Source organism: Lissotriton vulgaris, unplaced genomic scaffold (assembly GCF_964263255.1).
Source record: "Lissotriton vulgaris unplaced genomic scaffold, aLisVul1.2 SCAFFOLD_3633, whole genome shotgun sequence".
Classification (NCBI taxonomy): Eukaryota; Metazoa; Chordata; class Amphibia; order Caudata; family Salamandridae; genus Lissotriton; species Lissotriton vulgaris.
In genome coordinates this window covers 120276-144232 of record NW_028243128.1, presented here as the reverse complement: position 1 = coordinate 144232, position 23957 = coordinate 120276, and the positions used below count along the sequence as shown (strand labels likewise).

General features: G+C 46.2%; 1 protein-coding gene and 1 long non-coding RNA gene across 3 annotated transcripts in view; both read left to right on the top strand.

The window, feature by feature from the left end:
• Window positions 1-8873: 8873 nt before the first annotated feature.
• On the top strand, window positions 8874-10306 carry LOC147668697 (uncharacterized). Its single transcript, XR_015303841.1, has 3 exons — window positions 8874-9020; window positions 9449-9831; window positions 9917-10306. It is a non-coding gene; the product is annotated as an uncharacterized LOC147668697 (long non-coding RNA).
• Window positions 10307-11586: 1280 nt separating this feature from the next.
• LOC147668696 (E3 ubiquitin-protein ligase TRIM7-like) overlaps window positions 11587-23957 on the top strand; it is a 92670-nt gene continuing 80299 nt past the window's right edge. Inside the window, exon 1 of one of the 2 annotated variants that reach the window (XM_086948502.1) lies at window positions 11587-12010. In XM_086948502.1, coding sequence (XP_086804628.1) covers window positions 11597-12010 — 414 coding nt within the window. In that variant the 5' untranslated portion in view covers window positions 11587-11596. The remainder of the gene's footprint in view (window positions 12011-23957) is intronic. The other variant, XM_086948503.1, reaches the window with a different exon arrangement.

Below are 23957 nucleotides of genomic sequence, written 5' to 3'. Positions count from 1 at the left end.
TGGGAGCAGTGTGTGTTATGCTTCCCCAATGTGCGTCTTGCTTCCGGGTCTGGAGCTAGACTGCGTTTCTAATTCAAAGATGGCCGCTCGTATTGGAACCGAGCGGAGGCCATCTTTGAATTCTCGGGTTGAATACCCGATTGGTATAGAGTTATGTGGGCATCAAAATATATATATATCTCGGAGTTTACCAAATGCAAAAGGGATAGTAAAACTAGTTATTAGAGTTGATACACATCCTGATATTTTAATATTATAATCTGAATGTGAGTGGCGGACAGATGTTATTCTTAATCCACTCTAATTTTAGAATCCATTAACTAGAAAAGGGAGCAACAGAGACCATTGTATATTAGACTGGTCTATGTGTGGTGACACTAACCTTCTTTTTATTTTGTTATGTTTTGCAATAGGGGGTACTCATTCCTTGAAATGAGCAAGTGCTAGCTTGAGGGTCTTTAGTTGATTCAGACTAGATTAATACTGAATTATGGAAGACAATTAGTCATGGGGGGTTTTTTAAGTTAATTCAGAGATCAGATTGCAAAAGACCAATAGCAAGATTCTTAGCATGACAATCGCTATAAACAACGCATATAGGAAACTTACGAGATTTTTGGAAGTTCATTGTTTTAAACATATACAGATCTTAATCTCTCATCCATGGTTATGTATGCAGGGTGGATTCTGCTACCTGTAACACAGTTCTTAAAATTTTTACCCTTATTTTGCCAGAAGGCCCCATGGAATGGTGTCATTAAGGCCATGGGTGTCAGTTTTCAGCTTATACACCCAACGTTGTTCTTTGTTTAGGAGGCGCTGTTCCAAGTTATCCTGTCCATACAGTCTTTCAAGAATTACCCATTTCATATCGTTGGGTGTATGATTACATTCAATGAAATGGGATATCATTTTTGTTGTGATTCTCTTCCGTCTGATATTACTTCTGTGTTCAACTATCCTAGTGCTCGCTTTTCTCGTTGTCATTCCAATGTGATGCAATTGACAGTTGCAAGTTATCATATATACTACTCCAGAAGTATTACAATTCGTAAAGTCCTTCAATTCCCAAGTCATGTTGTTATTGAATGTTATTCTTTTTGTGGCTTTTGTCAAATGACAGACGCTACAATCGCCACAAGGGTAATGTCCTGTGGGCACTGTACTGATAGTTCTTTGTTTCGGGTTTTTGTGTTCTTCTTGTGGGCGGGTATGGACTAGATGATGGACTTGAGACTTGAGCAAAGTAGAACATGAAGCTCTGAAGAAATTGTCATCCCAAAAGGAAATTACAATAAAGCCAGCTGATAAGGGTGGAGCGATAGTGCTGCAGAATACAACCACCTACAGGCAAGTCTGTCTTGACGTCCTAGCGGACCAAAGGAACTATGTGAGAATTACAGAAGACCCTACCAATCGTCTCAGAAGGGAGATAGCCTATCTAACAGAAGAAGCCACCGCCAATAACTGGCTAACGAAAAAAGAAGCGGATTTTTTGGAAACCAAAAACCCAATAGTCCCTTACTTTTATACGACACCAAAAATTCATAAATCCATAACACATCCTCCGGGCAGACCGATAGAATCGGGCATAGGATCTATATTAGAACCTTTATCCAAATATGCCGATGCTTTCCTGAGACCACTGATTCAAGCCACTGAGACCTATCTACAGGACACAAAATCGGTCCTTACAGTATTGAGAGACCTACCATTTGACCCGACTAAGAATATTCTGATTGGATTAGACGTGGAAAGTCTTTACACTAGTTTACCCCATGCCGATACCCTTCAGACATTGGAGGATGTTTTATTTGAAGCAGACTGGGAGTACCAGACACCACGCCATGTCGTCTTGGAAAGTTGCCGCCTGGCCTTAACAGAAAACTTCTTTCGCTTCGAAGACACCCTCTTTCGACAGTCCCATGGTACTAGCATGGGAAGTACTTTTGCGCCGAGCGTAGCGGGACTATACGTTCACCACCTGGAAAAATGGAAAATTCTTAATGATTCTAACCCTTACAAACATCACGTGAGTCTTTGGAAAAGGTATATCGATGATGTCCTTCTCATTTGGGAAGGTACGGAGATAGAGGCACAAGAATTCTTGGTTTGGCTAAACCAACAAGATCCTTTTCTCAAATTCACGCACACTATGAGCAGGTCAGAATTAGTGTTTCTGGATTTAAACATTATGGTTAATGGACTGTCTCTCAGCACTACGACGCACTTTAAACCAACTGCAAGAAATTGCCTGTTAGTGTTTGATAGTTTTCATCCGAGACATTTAAAAGAGAACTTACCCTTTGGCCAGTTCTTGAGACTGAGACGAAATTGTAGTTCCAAAGAGGATTTCAACCAACAAGCCAATGACCTCACGAAAAAACTACTGGACAGACAATACCCAGCACATCTGGTGAAAAAAGCAAAAAAACGAGCTGCTAACAATAATAGGAAAGCATTATTGGAGCCAAAGACCGTCAAAGAGAACTGTGAGAAAAGACCAGTATGTATCACTACCTACAATATTGCCTCTAACATGGTAACAAATATCGTCAGAAAACACTGGCGCACCCTGAACTGTGGGAGTCTGAACATACCAAAACGGATGTTCAGCCATAAAAGAAGTAAAAATCTGAAAGATCATCTAGTCCATACCCGCCCACAAGAAGAACACAAAAACCCGAAACAAAGAACTATCAGTACAGTGCCCACAGGACATTACCCTTGTGGCGATTGTAGCGTCTGTCATTTGACAAAAGCCACAAAAAGAATAACATTCAATAACAACATGACTTGGGAATTGAAGGACTTTACGAATTGTAATACTTCTGGAGTAGTATATATGATAACTTGCAACTGTCAATTGCATTACATTGGAATGACAACGAGAAAAGCGAGCACTAGGATAGTTGAACACAGAAGTAATATCAGACGGAAGAGAATCACAACAAAAATGATATCCCATTTCATTGAATGTAATCATACACCCAACGATATGAAATGGGTAATTCTTGAAAGACTGTATGGACAGGATAACTTGGAACAGCGCCTCCTAAACAAAGAACAACGTTGGGTGTATAAGCTGAAAACTGACACCCATGGCCTTAATGACACCATTCCATGGGGCCTTCTGGCAAAATAAGGGTAAACATTTTAAGAACTGTGTTACAGGTAGCAGAATCCACCCTGCATACATAACCATGGATGAGAGATTAAGATCTGTATATGTTTAAAACAATGAACTTCCAAAAATCTCGTAAGTTTCCTATATGCGTTGTTTATAGCGATTGTCATGCTAAGAATCTCGCTATTGGTCTTTTCCAATCTGATCTCTGAATTAACTTAAAAAAAAACCCATGACTAATTGTCTTCCATAATTCAGTATTAATCTAGTCTGAATCAACTAAAGACCCTCAAGCTAGCACTTGCTCATTTCAAGGAATGAGTACCCCCTATTGCAAAACATAACAAAATAAAAAGAAGGTTAGTGTCACCACACATAGACCAGTCTAATATACAATGGTCTCTGTTGCTCCCTTTTCTAGTTAATGGATTCTAAAATTAGCGTGGATTAAGAATAACATCTGTCCGCCACTCACATTCAGATTATAATATTAAAATATCAGGATGTGTATCAACTCTAATAACTAGTTTTACTATCCCTTTTGCATTTGGTAAACTCCGAGATATATATATATTTTGATGCCCACATAACTCTATACCAATCGGGTATTCAACCCGAGAATTCAAAGATGGCCTCCGCTCGGTTCCAATACGAGCGGCCATCTTTGAATTAGAAACGCAGTCTAGCTCCAGACCCGGAAGCAAGACGCACATTGGGGAAGCATAACACACACTGCTCCCAGCATGAGAAAGCGATCGCCGGTCTCAAGGGGAGCCGAGTAGGTTTACCGCCGAGCAAGCACCTCGTAACAAGTAAGACTGACCCTAGCTATCGGAATAGAAAAGCTACAATCACCACGCGTTTTCGAAGCGCGTGTGGCTCCGATACCTAAATAATTTGGGAACCTTTATTTTGTTTCTAATTATCTCATCTACTAGGTAATTACGGGGATATATGTCCTTCCCGCGATTGACCATGAGGTTCAGTGAAACCTTTGAAAAAGTATGAAATTTCTCCTCTGAATGTTTGTTTTGTCCGTCTTGTTATGTGTTGAACCCACAGTGTGCAAATTATAAATACATAGAAGTTATTATTAGCCACGCTCGGGGACGCCACGTGCCCGTTAGAGTGCACTGTGTTTAGTACTCGTAGCTTACAGTAGACTAAGTGGCAAAGCTAAGACATTTATACAGTCCCTGTTGAACCAACGTCTACACCCGCATACACGCCATGGCCCGTTTCAGTCCAGTGCAAATCTGAAGGGCTCATCGATGCCCCCTGGAGGGTGTGAGGGGTAAAGGAGGTTTCCAGTGTTGCAGTCATCATTCCAGCAGGTTTCTTTCAATGGAAAGTTCACCTTGCTCTACCAGGAGTTAATCTTGGTCGCCTTAGAAAGCCAACTAAATAAATGTAAGGTACTTCTTGCATTCATTTCCAGTGACTAACATGTCTGACTCTGATGAGACCACACCTGACCTCGATGTAAAGAGAACCTGGTTTCTAGAGCTCTGCATACTGCTGGTATTTATGACACCCAAATTGCCTACATTTATGATAATCAAAGAGGTGTGTGCTGCACGGCGCAGTTTGGTGAGGAGAAATTGTTTATTTCTGCGCGTCAAACTGACCCCTTGGTACTGGGAATCTGAACCGGCCGAGTTTGCATTGGAGAATGTTACCTGCAGTACTATTTACAGCTGCATGCGGGTGATTCCTTCGGATTGCGTTCCGACCGTGCATAGGGGGTTTTAGATATTGCCATATGCGGGTCACCTAGCAAAAAGGCGACGGGTGCCCTCTCTGCCCTATTTAGATGCAATCATGTCTGAGCGTTGGGACAGCTGTCACTTCATGGCAGGTGTCCTGCATCCACCAAAATCGAAACGAGGCCTCCCTTTCGCTGTGCGGGTGGTATGTTCCAGCCAGCAAGTACATATGATTGGAGTGGAGGCAGGGCCACCGGTGCCAGTGCACGGGAAGATGGAAGGCGTAAGGAGGTGGGGGAGGTCAAAAGGCCATGCAGTGACGTTACACCGTTTGCTTTTTTAGGTCCTTTCCCTTTCAGAACCTATTCTGTGTCTTGTTTAACCCGTGGTTGGACATGGTGTATAGATGACGTCACGGATGTCAGCGGTTTAATCTAGTTTAATTCTCATTTGGCTGGTTGGTGCAGACGGTTTCCCCACATCGTATCTCATCGTATGACGAAAATGTCACAGCCATCGATGACTAGTGACTCAGAAAACGAGAGGGTATCAGAAAACACAAAAAGAAATTAGCCCAGAGAAGGTACTTCTGAAGATTTTCATGATTATCAGGTTTTTTTAGGCCAACAAAGGAGACAGACCCGTGGCTTCAGGACGCGGGGGAGGGGCCGTCAGGGCTATCGACAGAAGGAAGGGATAATGAGAAGACCCTATATGAGAACCCGCAGTCAGAAGGACTGGGAATAGATAGGAATACTCAGAAAGCACCAATAATAAACTTATCGGATAAAGTACTTACCAGGGAAGAGGTTGCAGTATTAGAAAAAGTTTTGGGCTTTGCCCCTAGTACCTCTGGATGTAGGTATTTCATGGAGAAGGATGTACGGGATTTTTCCGCAAAATTAGAATTAAATTTTTTTTTTTAAATAAAGAAATGAGGTCTACCAATAACAAATCTGGTCTTAAACCTCCTTCCACTTGGAATCCCAACATCTCAATGGTTAGTCAAGAAGTTGACACTTTTGAAAAAGTAGTATCCATAGGTTTGGAGAAATTACTGGAAGAGAAGCATTGGAGTCAAAATAATTTGACAAGAGGAGAACAGGATGTTTTAAAAAAACTCTCTAACTGTGAGGAAATAACAATAAAACCCGGAGATAAGGGAGGAAGTGTAGTTATCCTCAACACCAAAGATTACAACATTAAGATGCAGTCCTTGCTTAGCCATAAACAACATTATCGAAATTCCAATCTAGGAGAATGGAACAGATTAAAAAAGAAAGTGAGAGATGTAGTTACTTTAGCAAAGGAAGATCTGATCATTTGTGAGGATGAATTTAAATTTCTGGTAAATGACCATCCTAAAATACCAGCTCTGTATGGACTGCCAAAAGTCCACAAAAATATGATGGATCCCCCCATGCGGCCTATTGTCTCTGGTATAGACTCTATCACAGAGCTGCTTAGCAAATATGCTGATCACTTTATCCGTCCGTTGGTAGAAGAATTACCATCGTACATAAAAGATACCACGGACATGATCTCTAAAGTGGAAGGTATTGATTTTAATGAGGAAACCCAATGGTTAGTGTGCTTGGACATTGAGTCCTTGTACACAAATATACCACAGCAGGACACTATCACTATGATGAGTAAAATTTTAAGTAACGAGGAGGGTGATCTCTCAGCCCAAAATACTTTTATCCTTGAATGCATTGAAATTGTTCTGTTGAATAATATTTTTCTATTCAATAAAGACTTGTTTTGTCAAATCAAAGGCACGAGCATGGGAGCCACATGTGCTCCCAGCCTAGCTTGCCTATACGTAGGAAATTTTGAAAATCGACATATCTATAATGAAGTCAGTCCCTTCTATGAGAACATCAAACACTGGTCTAGATTTATAGACGATGTGTTTTTTATTTGGGAAGGAAGTGAAAACGATTTAAATGCATTCCTTGAATGGTTAAATTGTGGGGACTTGAACTTAAAGTTTACAGCTAACAAGAGTCAAGTGGCAGTTGACTTCTTGGACATTAAGATCAAGGCAGTGGAAGGCAAACTGTGTGTTGAGTTATTTGTGAAACCATCCGATAGAAATACGTTGCTCCACCACACTAGCTACCATCCAAAATGTCAAAAGGATGGGATCCCCTATAGCCGATTTATCAGAATCCGACGTAATTGTACAGATAAAAAAACATTTGAGAAACATGCCCAGAATCTAAAAGATAAATTACTACAGAGGGGATACCCAAAAAGATTGATTAGAGAAAGCTACAAAAGAGCCAAATACCAGAACAGGGAAATTTTGTTTGAACAAAAACCCAAGGGACAGCAACAAGATACGGGGATTGTGATGGTATCTGACTACAATGGCATGAGCTTTAAACTTAAAAATCTTATCAATAAGAACTGGTCTATTTTGAATAAAATAGGTGAAAACCCTTTCCTAAACCTATTTTCTCGTATAGGCGAAACAAAACAATTCGGAATTGTTTGGTTCGGTCATACAGAGAACCTAGAATAGGGCCTCAGCTGAGCATTGACCAAGGACGACCTATCCGTGGTAATTTACCATGTGGCACTTGTACCCATTGTAGTTCAATGGTAAAGACAGACAGAATTGACCTGGGAGGTATCTCGCATTGGATGAATGAACACGTGAACTGTAGAACATCCAATGTGGTATACATGTTAATTTGCCCTTGTCAAAAGGGCTATGTCGGTGAAACAGGCCGAGAGATGCGATTGCGCTTAACAGAGCACAGATCGTCTTTGAAGAACCATAAAAAGAACGCTCCATTAGTGGAACATTGGTTGGCGGAAAACCATAAAGTGGATGAACTGAGGTGGTTTATTTTAGAAAAAATCAAAATATCACAAAGAGGGGGTAGTTCTGAAAAAAGACGTAAACAGAGAGAGCAATTTTTTATGTCCGAATTCAGAACATACACTCATGGGTTAAACAGCAGAGAAGAGTGGAAAGGATCATTAGATAAACAAATCTGCCCTAATATTCTCTGCATTGAAAACCATCCTAAAATACTTGGTCAAATTAATAGTAAGACTGCACATAGGATTTGTAGACGATGCATTACAAGGTTTGAATGTACAAAAATCATGATGTATAGAGTAAAGTCATAAGTAAAAGTATAGATAAATAAGACTATGTATGTAGGATCCATACGAGAGTCACCAAGAGGGACAACTAAACACTGACTCAAAAGAATAACAGCATGTCTGAATGTTTCTTAGAAAAATATACATAGAATGTGATGCAAGAAAAATATTAGGTGAAGAAACATGACATGCACCTCCAGGTGGTGTAGAGAGAGACAAAACAATTTTTGTGTATATTAAATCAAATCATGTGATTGTAGACCTCAATGAACAAGTGCATAGACTAATATGTGTTTATTTAAGAATTGTTCTGGTTTATGATATACTCTGACTATGTTATGAAGGAATACTGGAGAGGATTATTATTGAATATATCGGTCTAATGTTTTTATAAATGCATAATATTTTGTGTAATTGAATGTCATCACAAATTAACTATTGATGATAATGAACAAAAGAACCTGTATTGAACATAAAACGAGTACACTACTGAGCAGGTGTCTGTAATTATTAGAGAAGTCTCATGGATAGGGACGCCTTGGTATGTCATGTGTAAATACTGAATTTCTCTATGGTCATAACACGACTGATCATTATATATAAAATAGAAAAGAGAAAACGAGGTTCGTTTTTTCGAGTAAAAAACTACAAATATGACGGCGTTTTTCCATATAAAACAATACTCGATAAACTGTATACCGATATAAATAGGTTACATGAGAGTTGTTCAAAACGGGGAGTTGATTCCCATGTTATCAATTTGGACACTAACTATTATAAAGGAACATTATTACTTAACCAAAATGTTAAGCTATATTGAACCCTTTGGAAACCCGATGTCCTAGTCCGTCCTTTAATGAATACACACGGCTAAGAATACCGCCATAAACTACAAAGATGGCGTCAACAAAGGCGAATACGATGTCGAACAATCACCTGTTTCCCATCTAACACAATAATTGAGAGATCGAATGGGTATGTAAACGCGGTGGTTCCGAAGCAGTTTATCGTGCTCCGGGAACCAGAGAGACCGGGACGGGGAACCGCTGCTGTATGGTTTTAAGGTAAGGGAAACACGAGAGGCTAGCGTGCGCTGAATACGGGAATTGAGAACCACTCGAGAGCACTATTTAGATATTGTGGACAATTTTGTTGATCTGCGCACTGAACAGGTGGGCTCTTATACAAGTAAATTTAAGTAATTGTTTGAGCAGGAACCCTTAAACTATAGACCCTGAGACCATTATTATTTTAATAACGAATATCGAAGACACACGAAGCTGCGATGAATTATTCTACGCAATGGGAACGTGAAAAAGTACTATGAAATAGGGCCACTTTTGTTGAATCTATGATCAAAAGAAAGGCTACCTATTAGGTTATTCATAAAATTTGAGATAATGAAGGATCTTATTATATGAGTTAGGAGCGTGACACATAATCTGGTCTTTGAAGATACGACCGTAATGAGACGATCTATTTTATGATTTAGGCATACAGGATCCTACAAAGATTACAAAGAGGGATCCACTTGGGACACGACAGAGGAGGCATATTACCCCCCTGCCAGCAAAGGTGGAGATTGATAAAGCCTGAGAGCCCCACGACCGGTGCAAAATTAGAGAAATGCACAGCTGTCTATACATTCAGTAAGTGTGTGACTGGACCTTTTGGTTCTATTTTTTTAAACAAATTGATAAACTTTATGACTAAAATTGAACAATATTTCTATACAGAATTTTGGGAGAAATAGACTACTGAAACTGATGTCCTTCGTCTAATGTGACCCCAGGGAAACAAAGGAGGAAATTGATAAAGCCTGAGAAACCCAAGACTGGTGCAAACTATAGTAAAGCGCGGCAGTCTATGCATCCAGTAAGTGAGCACCTGGACCTATAGTTTCAATTCTAAAATAAAATTATAAACTTTATGACTAAAATTGAATAATATTTTCATACAGAACTTCGGGTGAAATAGACAACTGAGACTGATGCTCTTTCGTCTAATGCGACCCCAGGGATACTCATCTGGTACCCACAAAACTGAATTTAGTAAGAAGTAAGATCTGTTTATGACCTTTAACATGATCAGCCCGCTAGATTGTGAATTATGACTAAAAACTGTGCAATTATATTAATTGTATGTATCTCTTTTAGAAAGAAGACTCTATGTTTTTAAACGATTCTGTCCTGAGGAAGGTGTACCTTAATAAACGAAGCACCGAAACGCGTCGACACACGGACTATTTTTATGTATAAAGAGAATTTTTTTTATATTTGTATATTGTGTAAAATGTATTTGCATGAAATGTTGTTATAATTTATGGATGTGATGAATTGTTTATTGTCCGATAAACATACATGCAAAATAAATAATTACGAAGATACACACATGTTCATGGAATGATTATATTTGTACAGAGGGCTTTGTATAATTATGAAAATGGTCTAAGCAAATGGTTTTATGTAAGTAATTTACATGTAAGATTTTGAAAAAAACTCACAGAAAGGAATTTTTCTTTTGTTACTGTAATATTTCCCGGTCCTTTCTGGGTTCAGTTGGGAAAACTCTCTCTTTTTTAGAACCACTACGTCATTGTAACCACATTGCACGGTGAGTACATGTGTCGACAAATGTATATACTTACCCTGCGATGTGGTAGGCACTGTCGTGGCGGTGGTATTTTTGTAGATCGATTTGGCCGGTAGTCCGCACATGAGGTCTACCACTCACGCTCACTCACTCGCACTGATGCACTCCCTGCACATCAGTCTGCAAAATATGAACCCAGGTGACGTATTTATACCCTTTCCAGTTGAGCAAGGTTCGTGAAAGAGTGTTGATTTTGGCTCCTAAATCCAGACCAATAAAATTGTGTATTGTTGTGAGTAAATGTTTACTCGCCTGTGCAGGATAATGCAGTTTCCATGGTTAGGGCCAGGAACGCGAACAACGGTCAAGGCCCCCTGAGGTCTCTGAAAGGCAAAAGAAGTTTAACAAGCATTGGCATAGCAAATAGGTCTCGCCTTTGGGACCTTATAAGTGTTTAGTTATCCAGCACAATATCCTTGGTGGAACAACATCAAGTGTTGCATGGTTAAACACTTATAAGGTCCCAAAAGCGAGACCTATTGGTTATGCCAATGCTTGTTTTTAGTGTGCCTGGGCCGATTTCTAATCCCAATCCAACACTGCATGTGTCTTTTGGATTCGTTGCAGCTGAAACTCAAATATTTACACTTTGACAAATATTGTGATCCTGGGCAACTCATTTTGTATCACTTTCAAAACCGTTCTCTGTTATTGATGTCTGTACCCCGATGCTGTAGCTGTCTTAGTCTATGTCATGAAAGAGCCCTCCTCTCGCGCTGACTGTGAATGCTTCTCAACGTGCTTTCGAACCGCTGTAAAACCTGTCCGTCCAGTCGCCTCCTGTTGCCAGGGTGCGCATGAACTTGCAGTATTCATTTTCCACTGTTTCAGTTCACTGGAGTCACATTTCACATGGTTCACACACATTGTTTTGGGTGGTGCTTGGCATTCGCCAGGGTTAGGTCACACGGCTCTTGTGCACTTCCTGAAGCTCGTCTGCTGTGAAGTGAACCTTAGGTTTCGGTTTCATTTCTCGCTTCCTGGCACCATGGCTGCCGCGAGCCCCTGGAACACCCTGAAGGCCGACGCCTCGTGCCCCATCTGCTTTGAGTTTTACAAGGACCCGGTCACCACGGAGTGTGGGCACAACTTCTGCCGCGCCTGCATCCTCGGGTGCCCCCCGGGGCCGGACCAGGTCCTTCACTGCCCCCAATGCAGAGTGGCCTCTGCCCGGGGAAGGCTCAGGCCGAACCGGCAGCTGCAGAGCATTGTAGAGTCGGTGAAGCAGCTCTCCCTGCAGGCAGAGAGGCCAGGGGAGGGGGCCCTGTGTCCGGAGCACGAGGAGAAGCTCAAACTCTTCTGCCAGGAGGACAAGAAGCTCATCTGCGTCATCTGCAGGGAGTCCAGAGACCACAGATCACACACTGCGCTCCCCATAAAGGAGGCAGCCATGGAGTACAAGGTAAGGAGCCTAGAGGCATCAGATCACACTTTTTTTTAATTTTATTTTATTTATTCAATTCAATTCAATTCAGTGATTTATATAGCGCGCTACTTACCCAGAGGGTCTCAAGGCGCTTGGAGAAGGGTGGGGAGCTACTTGTCGAATATCCAGGTTTTAAGTTGCTTTCTGAATGCTAGGTGATTCTGAGTGAGGCGAAGGTGAGTGGGGAGTGAGTTCCAGGTTTTAGCCGCCAGGTAGGAGAAGGATCTTCCTCCCATGGTGGTTTTGTTGATGCGAGGTACAGCAGCAAGGGCTAGGTGGGAGGAGCGTAGCTGGCGGGAGGGGGTGTAGAAGGAAAGTCGTGTGTTGAGGCATTCGGGTCCAAATTCGTAAAGTGCTTTGTGTGCGTGGGTTAGAAGGCGGAATGTTATCCTTTTATTGATGGGGAGCCAGTGGAGGTTTTTCAGGTGTCCAGAAATGTGATCTTTACGCGGAATGTCTAGAATGAGTCTGGCTGATGCGTTCTGGATGCGTTGGAGTTTTTTCTGAAGTTTTGCGGTGGTACCGGCGTATAGGGTGTTTCCGTAGTCCAGGCGGCTTGTAACCAGTGCGTGGGTGACCGTTTTTCTAGTTTCAGTGGGGATCCAGCGAAATGTTTTTTTGAGCATGCGAAGAATGTTGAAGCAAGATGATGAAACAGCGTTGACTTGTCTGGTCATCTAGAGTGAAGAGTCCAGAATGATGCCCAGGTTCCGTGCATGGTCTGTTGGGATGGGTGCTTTTCCAAGGGATTCTGGCCACCACGAGTCGTCCCAGGCGGAGGGGGAGGGACCTAAGATAAGGACTTCTGTTTTGTCGGAATTCAGTTTCAGATGGCTGTGCTTCATCCATTCGGCTACTTCTCTCATTCCTTTATGTAGGTTGGTTTTGGCGGTGTTAGGGTCTTTGGTGAGTGAGAGGATCAGTTGAGTGTCATCAGCGTAGGAGATAATGTTGAGGTTGTGTTGGCGTGCGATGGCCGCGAGGGGGCTCATGTATACGTTGAAGAGGGTGGGGCTGAGTGAAGATCCTTGTGGCACGCCGCAAATGACTTCAGTGGCTTCTGATATGAATGGTGGGAGGCGGACTCTCTGAGTTCTTCCGGCAAGGAATGAGGTGATCCACTCCAGTGCTTTTCCTTGAATTCCGATGTTACTGAGGCGTTGTAACAGGGTGCTATGACAGACTGTGTCGAAGGCTGCGGAGAGGTCGAGGAGGATGAGGGCGACGGTGTCACCATTGTCCAGTAGAGTTCGAATGTCGTCTGTTGCTGCGATGAGTGCGGTCTCAGTGCTGTGTTTGGCTCGGAAGCCGGACTGTGAGGAGTCGAGGGATTTGTTGGTTTCGAGGAAGGCTGGTTGTTGACAGCTTTCTCGATGACTTTGGCCGGGAATGGAAGGAGTGATATGGGGCGGTAGTTTTTGAGTTCGGTGGGGTCAGCTGTGGGTTTTTTCAGAAGGGCGCTGAGTTCGGCGTGTTTCCAGCTATCTGGGAAGGTGGCGGAGGTGAGGGAGCAGTTGATGACATCTCGGAGGTGGGGTGCGATGATGGAATCTGCTTTGTTGAAGATGTGGTGAGGGCGTGGGTCAGAGAGGGATCCTGAATGGATGGAGTTCATCAGGCGGATGGTATCATCCGCGGAGATTGGGTTCCAGTCATATAGCGCAGACTTTACCCGAAGGTGTCAGTGCGCTTCACAAAAGGAACAGATCTGATACATGAGGAGAACATTACAAGTGAGCAAATTACAAAAGCAAATGTTAAGTTACATGAGGCGAAAGTGACAATTGCGAGCAAACAAAATACAAGAGGTAGCAAACGGTGCATTATAGGAGGAAAAAGTGACGTGTGCAGGTTACAAAAGCGTACAAAGTACAAGTAGAGGTAACAATGATGGGTTTATTGTTAAGTAAATTTTTTCTGATCCATCCATGATTGAACCAGGGAGAAGAGAGTGAGGAGGAGAGGAGGAGGAGTTCAGTTTTGGAGGGATTCAGAATCAGTTGATGTGTTGACATCCAGTTTTGAATGGAGTCCAGAGTAGAGCTTAGGACGGAGAGATCGTGAGTGGAGGCAACCTTGAGGTAGATTTGAGTGTCGTCTGCGTAGAGAAGATAGTGGACCCCAGATTTACTTAGGAGATCTACCAGTGGTTCTAAATAGAGATTGAACAGTGTGGGTGCAAGTATAGAGCCCTGAGGAACACCTTGACCCACCGCCAAAGTAGATGAAAGACTGTTCGCTATTTTGATCATTTGGGATCTATCAGAGAGGAAGGAAGCAAACCATTTAAGCACGGTGCCCTCCATGCCCATTCTCTGTTTTAGAGTGTTGAGGAGAGTGTTGTGATTGACAGTGTCAAAGGCTGCAGAAAGGTCAAGGAGAATTAGAAGACAAGACCCCCCCCGAATCGAGTATCCGCAGCGCGTCATCAATCACTTGCAGCAGGGCTGTTTCAGTGCTGCAGTTTTGGATGAAGCCAGACTTAAGATTGTCAAGAAGATCATTGTCCTTGATATGACGAGAGAGCTGTTTCGATACACATCTTTCTGTGATCTTCGCAAGAAAGGGTAGGTTAGTGATGGGGCGGAAGTTGTTGAGGTCATTCGCATCAGCAGTGGGTTTTTTAAGCAGAGGGGTGATCTGCCCAGTTTTGAACGGGACAGGAAGGAAGCCTTGACAGAGGGAGAGGTTGACCAGAGTGGTCCAATAGGGAAGAGAAAGGGTATAGAAGTAAATGGCAATGGCACTAGGGATAGGGTCAAGAGAATGGTTGGAGGGCTTTGTTTCGCAGATGCAATTGAGGAGTGCATCTTCAGAGATGGGGTCAAAGTTCTGCCAAATGGCTAGTGATTTGCGCCCCTTGGAGGGATAGGATGAGCGACCTGATCCACCAGTGATTTCACTTTTTTGTCAAAGAATACAGCGAAATCCGCTGCTTTCTTTGTAGAATCCTAAAATTTGGAGGTTGGGGGAGAGCAGTTAGTATTCTTAATGAGATCAAATAGTTTTTTGGGTCTATTTATGGCTAAGTCAAGGAGGGTTCTGAAGTGAGACGCTTTCCCAAGGAAGATGTGCTTGTGGTACTTGGATCTTGCTGAACGAAGCGTGGTCAAATTATCGGTGGACGGCGCTTGCCTCCATTGTTTCTCCCGGAGTCTTAGGTGCTTCCTTTCTTCATAGAGGGATTTGTTGAACCAAGGTGCTGATGGAGTGGGCCTTTTCTTTTTGCTTTGGAGAGGGGCGACGTTATTGTTTTCGATTGCAAGGACTGTGAGGCATTGGGAGGTGAGTTCGTCAACATCTAGGTTCTGGTCTAGCCTTGGAAGTGACAGCAAAGCAGATTCACAGAGGGAACCGGTGTCAATATTTTTAGTGTCACGGAACCCTCTTAGGTTGGCCAAGAGTTATAGAGTGTGCTAGGTGAAGAGAGAATGGGATGAGGAGGTGGTCAGACAAGTCTACATGAATAGGGGTAGCGATAGAAAGCATGCCTGCTTTAGAAATAAGAAGGTCCAGGATTGAGCCCTTGGAGTGTGTTGATTCTGTGCAGTGTTGGATAAGATCGTTCGCAGAGAGGAAAGTGGCCAGCGAATTCGCGGAAGAGTCTTGCGGTAAGCCCCAGTGGAGATTGAAGTCACCCACGAAGGTCACTTTGGGAGTATTGGTTGCTGATGAAGTCAGTGAGTTCCTCCATTAACGAAGGGCCGCTGCCAGGCGGGCGGTAAATGGCATGGAATCTGAGGGGTGAGCGGTGGTGCAATTGAAGCTCAAGAGATAGGCATTCAAAAGTGTGGAAGGAGCTGATAGGAAAAGCCTTAAGTTGAAGGGAGTTTGTAAAGATGACTGCAACACCACTCCCAACTTTGTCAGTTCTGTCATTCCTAAATATAGAATAGCCTGTGGGTAATAGGAGATCAAACATAGAGTGAGAGGTATCGTGGAACCAGGTCTCTGTGAGGAAGAGCATGTCAATATTGTGAAAGGTGATGGTATCGGAGATTTCAAGTTTGTGTTTTATTGCAGATCTGCAGTTGTGGAGCAGACAGCGCAGCTCTGTCAAGACTGTTTTGGTGACGGGGGCACTTGGGCTCTGAAGGGTGATCTGGATATTGAACTTATACAGGGGTGCTCGGGGGGTTTAGTTGGATGCTTGGTTCTGACAGAGGAGATGGTCGGAATAGTGTAGATAGTTGGGTTACTCGGAGATACACGTTGAAGACGGGTGGCGTTCAAGGGCTTGTGTGAGTTAACGATGTTTGCAGACGACTGATTATGCTTGTCTATACTGGGGTAGGGGGGCGAGGTGCATCTCGTGGGAAGGTGAGAGTTTTCCAAAGTGTAAGGAAAAGTGGAGATCTTGGAACTTAAAAGTGAAATGGTAGCTACAAGCTGGGAGATGGAGGTGATAATAGAGCCTAGCATATTGTCCAGAGAGAGTAGGGCAGAGCACAGAAGGTTGGGTGGCTCGATGGAAACAGGAGGGGGTGAAATTGGTGGTGAAGGGCGGGGAGAGCTTGGGGGACAGGAGGAGAGTTGGGGTATAGGGTTCATAAGTGGGGAAATGTGGAGGTTGAGAGCGGGAGTTGGTGTATCAGAGGCGAAGGGCGGGTTGTCTTTGTTGGCGTTGCAAGAAGGAAAGGAATTAAGGACATATTTAGGGGGAGATGGGTGTGGATCATGGCGGTGGGGTAGAAGGAGAGGGGAGGACTGTGTGGAATCATAGGGATGTAGGAGGGTAGGGCGGAAAAGAGGGGAGGTGGTTGGAGAGGTCCTGTCAGCTAGGAGAGGTGGCTGTGAGGGAATGAGCCTCTGGCAGAGTGAGGGGGTTGGGAGAAAGGGAAGTTGAAGAAAGGAAATGGTTCTGCTGGGCCAGAGGGAGGGAAATGGAAAGGGTTACCAAGGGGGGAGAAGGGGTAGCATATCAATGTTGGAGGAGTGGGGGGAAGAAGAGGGATGCAATGGGTTTGTGGAGAAATTGGGGTAGAAAGCAAGGGGAGGAGGGGGTAGAGAATAGGGGGAGAGGGAGGAATAAGGGGAGCGTAAGGAAAGTTAACTGGGGGAGAAGATTGGAGGAGAGGTGGACTAAAAAGGGGGGTGGCAGGTAGGAATATGTGGGAGGAGATGAGATTGGAGTACCGGGATGAAGTGGCCTAAAGGGTGCAGCTGGCACTACTTGCTGCGCAGCTGTTAATGGCCTAAACAGTGCAGCTGGCACTACTTGCTGCGCAGCTGTAAAATGCCGAAACGGTGCAGCTGGCACGACTTGCTGCGCAGCTGTAAAGGGCCTAAACAGTGCAGCTGGCACTACTTGCTGCGCAGCTGTAAAGGGCCTAAACAGTGCAGCTGGCACTACTTGCTGCGCAGCTGTAAAGGGCCTAAACGGTGCAGATGGCTCTACTTACTGCTCAGCTGTAAATGAGGGAAATGCCCCCAGGGCACTCAATGTGCCCGTTAGATGGATAGGTAGAAACGTTGCAGCTGCCAGCGCTGTTGCGGCACAGCTGTACTTGATCTATTGTCCGATGGTAGTGTTATATCAGTGGCACATGGATGAAGTTAAGAGGAGAATTCCTGAACCAGATCAGTGGGATACTGTCAGTTTCAATTTGCCCCTTACAAGATGGCCCCCAAATGCAGAGGGTGGATCCAGCCCATTTCACTCTCTATGCACAGCCGAGCATAGAGACCAGGGAGGAGGGGGCACCCCTCTTCAGTTTCTTTGACCAAAGGACAAGATGGATGCCCTGAAGCAAAAATAAAGATAAATAAAGTTAAACAAAGTGGGTGTTGTCCCTCAATGAATAAAGGTAAACAAAAAGGGCGTTGTCCCTCAATGGTAAAGCGCTAAGGGCCGCCCCCACCCCTCCGACAGTGACAAAGATGCACAGTGATCTATGGGATCCTCCCTTTTCGCCTGTGCAATCTGGTCTGTGCTCTGTAGTCGCCTGGTCGGAGGCCCGAGGATCACAAGAAGTAGCAAAGAGCTGGCGGGGCGTACCCCAGATGGAGAAGCTAATTCCACGGCCACGCGCTCCCAGGGGGCCCGCTTACCGCACACAAAGAAGTTGTCCTCAGCACGGCCGCCCCCTCGCCCGCAGGGGGGATATCCAGGGAGTCATCAGTCAGGGCAGTTGAATTCAGGGCAACGTCCCCAAGGGCAGGGGGTGACGCGCTGTCTCCCTGGGCACTCAGGGCTGCTCCGGTCGGGCCCTCCGCGCACACGAAGGCCTCGCAGGGCACTGTGTCCCTAGTGTAGAGAGCCACTCGGGCTCTCCACTACAATGTTGCGCCTTGACACGCATTCACACACCCCTCAGGGCGGGCACGCCCCGAGGGTATAATAAAGAAAGCGGGAGACCGCTCGGGATCTTTCCGGCTAACCCACTAACCTGTGGCAGTGTCCAATTATTGCCGAGTGTCCCCGTCCACGTGGTATGCCCCTACCTACCATCGCACATTGGCGACGAGGCCGGTTTGAGGCCACGCGTGCCGGCCTGTCTCCAGCCCAGGAAGAGCCTGCATGCCACTGGCTGGAAGAACGGGAGCTGCTTGGCCCACCCGCGTCACTGCCCGCATCCGCCTGCGCTCCGGCTTGAGGCCCGCCCACGCGTCTCCCCGTCGGGAGCGCCTTCAGCTGGCGGGGCTCGCCGCGAGGCGCCCATGGTTGAGTCCTCCCACTTTCCCCCCTTCTGCGCTTCATCCTTCGGCCTACCTGGCCCAATGGCTGCGATCCCGGCGCCTGCTCCGGCTCCAGCGACGTGCGCAAGCGTCGCCACGCGCCCGAGGCCCAGGAGGAGGGGCGAGTCGGCGCGAGCAGTGCGGAGGCCGGCAGATCAGAGAGCTGAGCCTCTCAACCCCCAGAGTCACCGCATGTGGAGCGGACATTGTCGCTTGGCCCGGAACAGTGCCCACTGTGTGCTGAAAGACCAAATTAAACAAGCACTGGCTAATTCAACGGCCATAGGGAAGACACGGAGGACACTGTAAGAGCCCCATCTGCCCCCTAGTCTGAGGCAACTGACCGGGTAAACACACGGGCGCTACCCCCAGAGTCAAGAAAAGGCGCCATCAAGCATTGGCGAGGACAAATGATATAGAGGGGCAGAGTACGGGCGTGGCTAGCCAGTCCACATCACCCAGCTACAGAGGGTGACGGTGCGCAGCGCATCGGGGAAGCGCGCCCGAGAACAGGTGCCAGGCAGAGAGCCCGTCACAGACCAGGCGTGTTCTGGAAGGGATCCATTGATTGTGGCCCACACTGAATCATGTCACTTCCCGCGACAGGGGCAGCAGGAGCAGCAGTTGCGGTCCAAGCAGGGGGAGACCAAGCGCAAGCACAAGCGCAGACACAGGCCATGATCCCAGCGCCCCAGCCACCTCACCACGCGCATACAGGCGCGGCGCCACTTCCCTCTTTCAGCGAGGCGGCAGATCCCGCGACGGCTGCGCCCAGGTGGAAAGCCTGAATCGGAAGACTCAACCACTATTTCAAGGGCACCCGTGAAACTGACGGAGAGGTCCCTTCTCATTCTCTACGGAGGCGCGGAGATATACGATCTATTTGAAACGCTCCCCAACACAGGGAGAGACAACGACTATGACGCAGTAGTTACCGCGCTCAACGCACATTTCGACCCACAGCTCAACCATGACTTTGAAAAATGTAAGTTCAAAAGGGCGTGGCAAACAGAGTCGGAATCAGTGGACATGTTTTACACACGGTTGCGCCGGCTGGCCAACACCTGTCCCTTCGCCAACCCGAAAGAAGAAATCAGAGACCAAATCATTCTGGGGTGTCGATCCAAGTGGCTGCGGAAGCTTATCCTCTGACAACCAGGGATCTCGTTGGACGAAATACTAATCCTTGATAGGTCCCACAAACTGTCTGATGCGAGGGGTGAAGAAATGGAGGCCGCCCTGCATACTCCGGTGGCCACGCCGGCACAGACAAGAGTCACGCCGATCTAATCGGAGAAGGTAGATGCGATTCAGAGGAGGCCGCCAGCGAACCGCCAACAAGCCAAGGCAGCGTCGGGAAGCGCATGCGGATACTGCGGCGAAGATCATCCCGCCACAGCGACATGCGCGGTGAAAGGCAGAACCTGCTCAAAGTGTGGTCGGCTAAACCATTTTGCGAAGGTGTGATAGGAGTGAAGGAAGATATAGAGCAGCCGCTCCCAGACCCAGAGGCCTGCCGCAACGCGTCCATCAGCTGTCGCTAGACCAGGAATCACCGCCACCACCAGACAGTCAGGCCCAGGAGAGACGGCGGAGGTACGAGGATGACGAGGATGACGAATTATACGTCGTCTCCTATGTCAGCAGAGCGTCCACAAAGAAAAGACCCCCGCCTATGTGCTCGATACATGTGGATACTACATGGGGGTTAGGCCCAATGACAGGAACCAGGTAGGGCCTAGAATACAAATTACAACAAAGAGTACCTGGGTTCCCACTTTTTGAATTTCAGAAAACCACACTATATTCTTTTAGTGGTTGGGTTTTATTATTTAACCTCTTATTTTCTTCAATTTGAATATTTTATGAATAGGAAATCTCTTCTATTCTCAGAAGACATGTAATACAATAACACCACTTTAAATACACATATATACAATTACTCTTCGACGAAATCAATTTGACAACATTAACACACTTATGTACAACAATTGCTCCAACTTGCTACTTGATATAGTTCATCAATACAAGCAGCATGTCAAATATTTGCCTATTTATCAAATACCATATCACGATATAGTTAATTCTTTCAATCTGTGTGGATGTCTTAGTTAATCATGAAAAACATGAAAAAATGCCCTTAGTTAAATCATTCAACCATCTGGCGTGCTCCCTGCAGGGAGGACGCCAGATGGTCTGTTAGACATGAAGAGGAATAGTGAGGAAACCGCTAGTGGTTGAAGAAAACCTCAGGGATAAAAAACGTGGGGACTGGCTCCTGTGGCGTGTCGGAAGATCCAGGCTCGGCAGAATAAAAGAAGATAGCCGCGTCCAGAAAGTCACTATAATTCTATACAGAGTTGACCCCACCCCCTGAACCTCTGTACCACCACGCAGTACAAAATACGATTTGCGTGCACAAACCAGAAATAGATTTAAGAATAATTATCGCTGGCTGCCACCCACACTGTGAAAACTATTAAACATCTATAACTTAGGAATCACCTAGAAGATTATCCATCTTTTGCCTAGAATAAGAAGCCCTGATGAAAGCCTGTGAAGAATATATACGTGGCTGGAAACGCGTCGGCATTTTTTCATGATTTGAATGATTTAACTAAGGGCATTTATTCATGTTTTTCATGATTAACTAAGACATGAGTCTTGTGGGAACCCAGGTACTCTTTGTTGTAATTCGATACATGTGGATGGCACAGAAGTAAGAGCCCTTATCGACACAGGAGCTTCCGTAAATGTTATGGATTCAGACCAATACGACAGGATGTCGCCCAAGCCTGTCCTAACTCCCTCCCGTGCGAGGATATATACCTACGGAGGAACTGAACCGATGGCACTGAGAGGAGTTATCCAAACCACCGTCGTAAATGGGGAATACTCGACAGACACCAAATTCCACATAACGGAAGGGAAGAAGGGCACCCTGTTAAGCTGCCACACTGCAGAAGACCTGGGGCTGGTATTCTTTGCCAACCGAGTACATCAGTCACATGCAGACACCCTGCTGAAAGAATTCCCAGCGTTATTCCAGGGTCTAGGGAAACTCAAAGGAAAGAAGTTCCGGCTGCACATCGACACCTCTGTGCGACCAGTGGCCCTTCGACATCGGCGAGTGCCATTCAATCTGCGGCCGCAGGTGGAAGAGGATCTCAGGAAACTAGAGGACCTCGGCGTGATTGAAAAAGTGTCAGGACCAACCCCGTGGGTGTCCCCGCTGGTTGTGGCTCCCAAGCCCAAACAACCAGGAGCGAGATCCGCCTGTGGCTCCGAACGTGGCTGTGAAGAGGGAGAGGCACATCAATCCCACCATGGATGATATCGTGGCCGTTATATAACACTACCGTAGATTGGGGGTCCAGAGGGATGATAGATTATAGACTAATAGGTGTACGCTCCCTCAAGTAGACTAAATACAAGTATAGAACACCTTAAGTCTAGAACATGTATATATGAGCCAATGTTTAGATATCGTGGCCGTCCTGAACGGGGCGAAGTGGTTTTCGAAGCTAGACCTCAACTCGGGATACCATCAGCTCGAATTGGAACCGGAGAGCCGGTACATAACCACGTTTTCGACACACGTGGGCCTACCCAGATACCGGCGGCTGAGCTTCCGGGTGTCCTCAGCCGCAGAGGTATTCCAGAATGCCATACGGGAGGCGCTGTCGGGGCTGAGGGGAGTGATCAACCTCAGCGATGATATCGTGGTGTACTCCGACACCCTAGAAGACCATCATGCCTACCTTCGAGCCACCCTACAAAGACTGGTTGACTGCGGCCTGACCCTTCACTGGTCGAAATGCTCTTTTTATCAAGAGTCCATTGACTTCTTCGGATATACATTCACGAAGGAGGGGCTGAAGGTGGATCCCAAGAAGGCTGAAGCGATTAGAACAGCAAGCACCCCGCAAAATCCCACTGAAGAGCAGAGTTTTCTGGACATGGCGACGTACTGTGGGAGGTTTATCCCGAATCTGGCGGATCTGGCAGAACCTCTAAGAGCCCTAACGCACCAAGATCAGAAGTAGGACTGGACCGTAACCGCCAACAAGGCCTTTCAAGACATCAAGGCCAGCCTCCTCGACAAAACGATGATGGCCTACTTTCAACCCAGACGGAAGACGGAGCTCGTCGTCGACGCTAGCCCGGTGGGCCTAGGTGCGGTGCTCCTGCAGGAGTATGGACCCGAAGTGTGGAAGCCGGTGGGGTATGCCAGCAAAGCCCTGACGGACACCGAAACCCGATACGCCCAGATCGAACGTTAGGCACTGGCTATCAAGTGGGCGTGACAACACTTCCACCTGTACCTGTGCGACCAGGAGTTCAGTGTGGTGACAGACCACAAGCCACTTGTCCCTTTATTCACCGGGTCGTCCAGGCTAGCGCCCCCGAGGATCGAGCGATGGGCCGTCCAGTTGCAAGGGTACAACTTCAAAATCATGTTCAGGCCAGGAGCCTATAATCCCGCGGATTATTTGTCTCGCCACCCGGATGCCACCAAACCAGCACCGCCCCTGGAAGACGGACCCGGATCGGAAGCGTTTGTCCACATGATATCAGAAGCTGCCTGTCCCGAGACTATGACGCTGCAGGAAATCGGGGAGGCCACGGCAAGAGATGAGACGCTGTCACGCGTCAAGCACGCCCTAGATGGGAATCGTTGGGCCCGCTTCATGGACGGTGCGCAGGGCCTCCGGCCGGAGGTCAGCCACACCCGACAGCAGCTGTGGCAGGTCAGGAGTGAGCTGAGTGTGGGAGACGAAGGGGTGATTCTGAGAGGACACCTCATCGTGGTGCCAGAAAGCCTTCAACCAAGAATACTAGCAATAGCACACGTGGGACACAAGGGGATGGCCAAGACAAAAGCTCGGCTGAGGAGCAAAGTCTGGTTCCCGGCCATGGACAGCAAGGTTGACGAAATGGTGCGATCCTGTCATGCCTGCACCATAACTGGTGGGGATCCGGTGCCGGCGCCAATTATAACGGAGGAACCACACCACACACCATGGACACACCTGAGCATAGACTTTGGAAGCTTACCAGATGGCAGACACACGCTGGTTCTGGTCGACGCCTTCTCGAAGTTTCCAGTGGTGGAGGTGATACCATTGATTGCTTTCCCCCAAGTCAAGAAAGCTCTGAACCGTGTATTCGCCATGATGGGGCTTCCTGAGGAGATTAAATCCGATAACGGACCGCCGTTCCAAGGGAGAGAATTCCAGAGTTA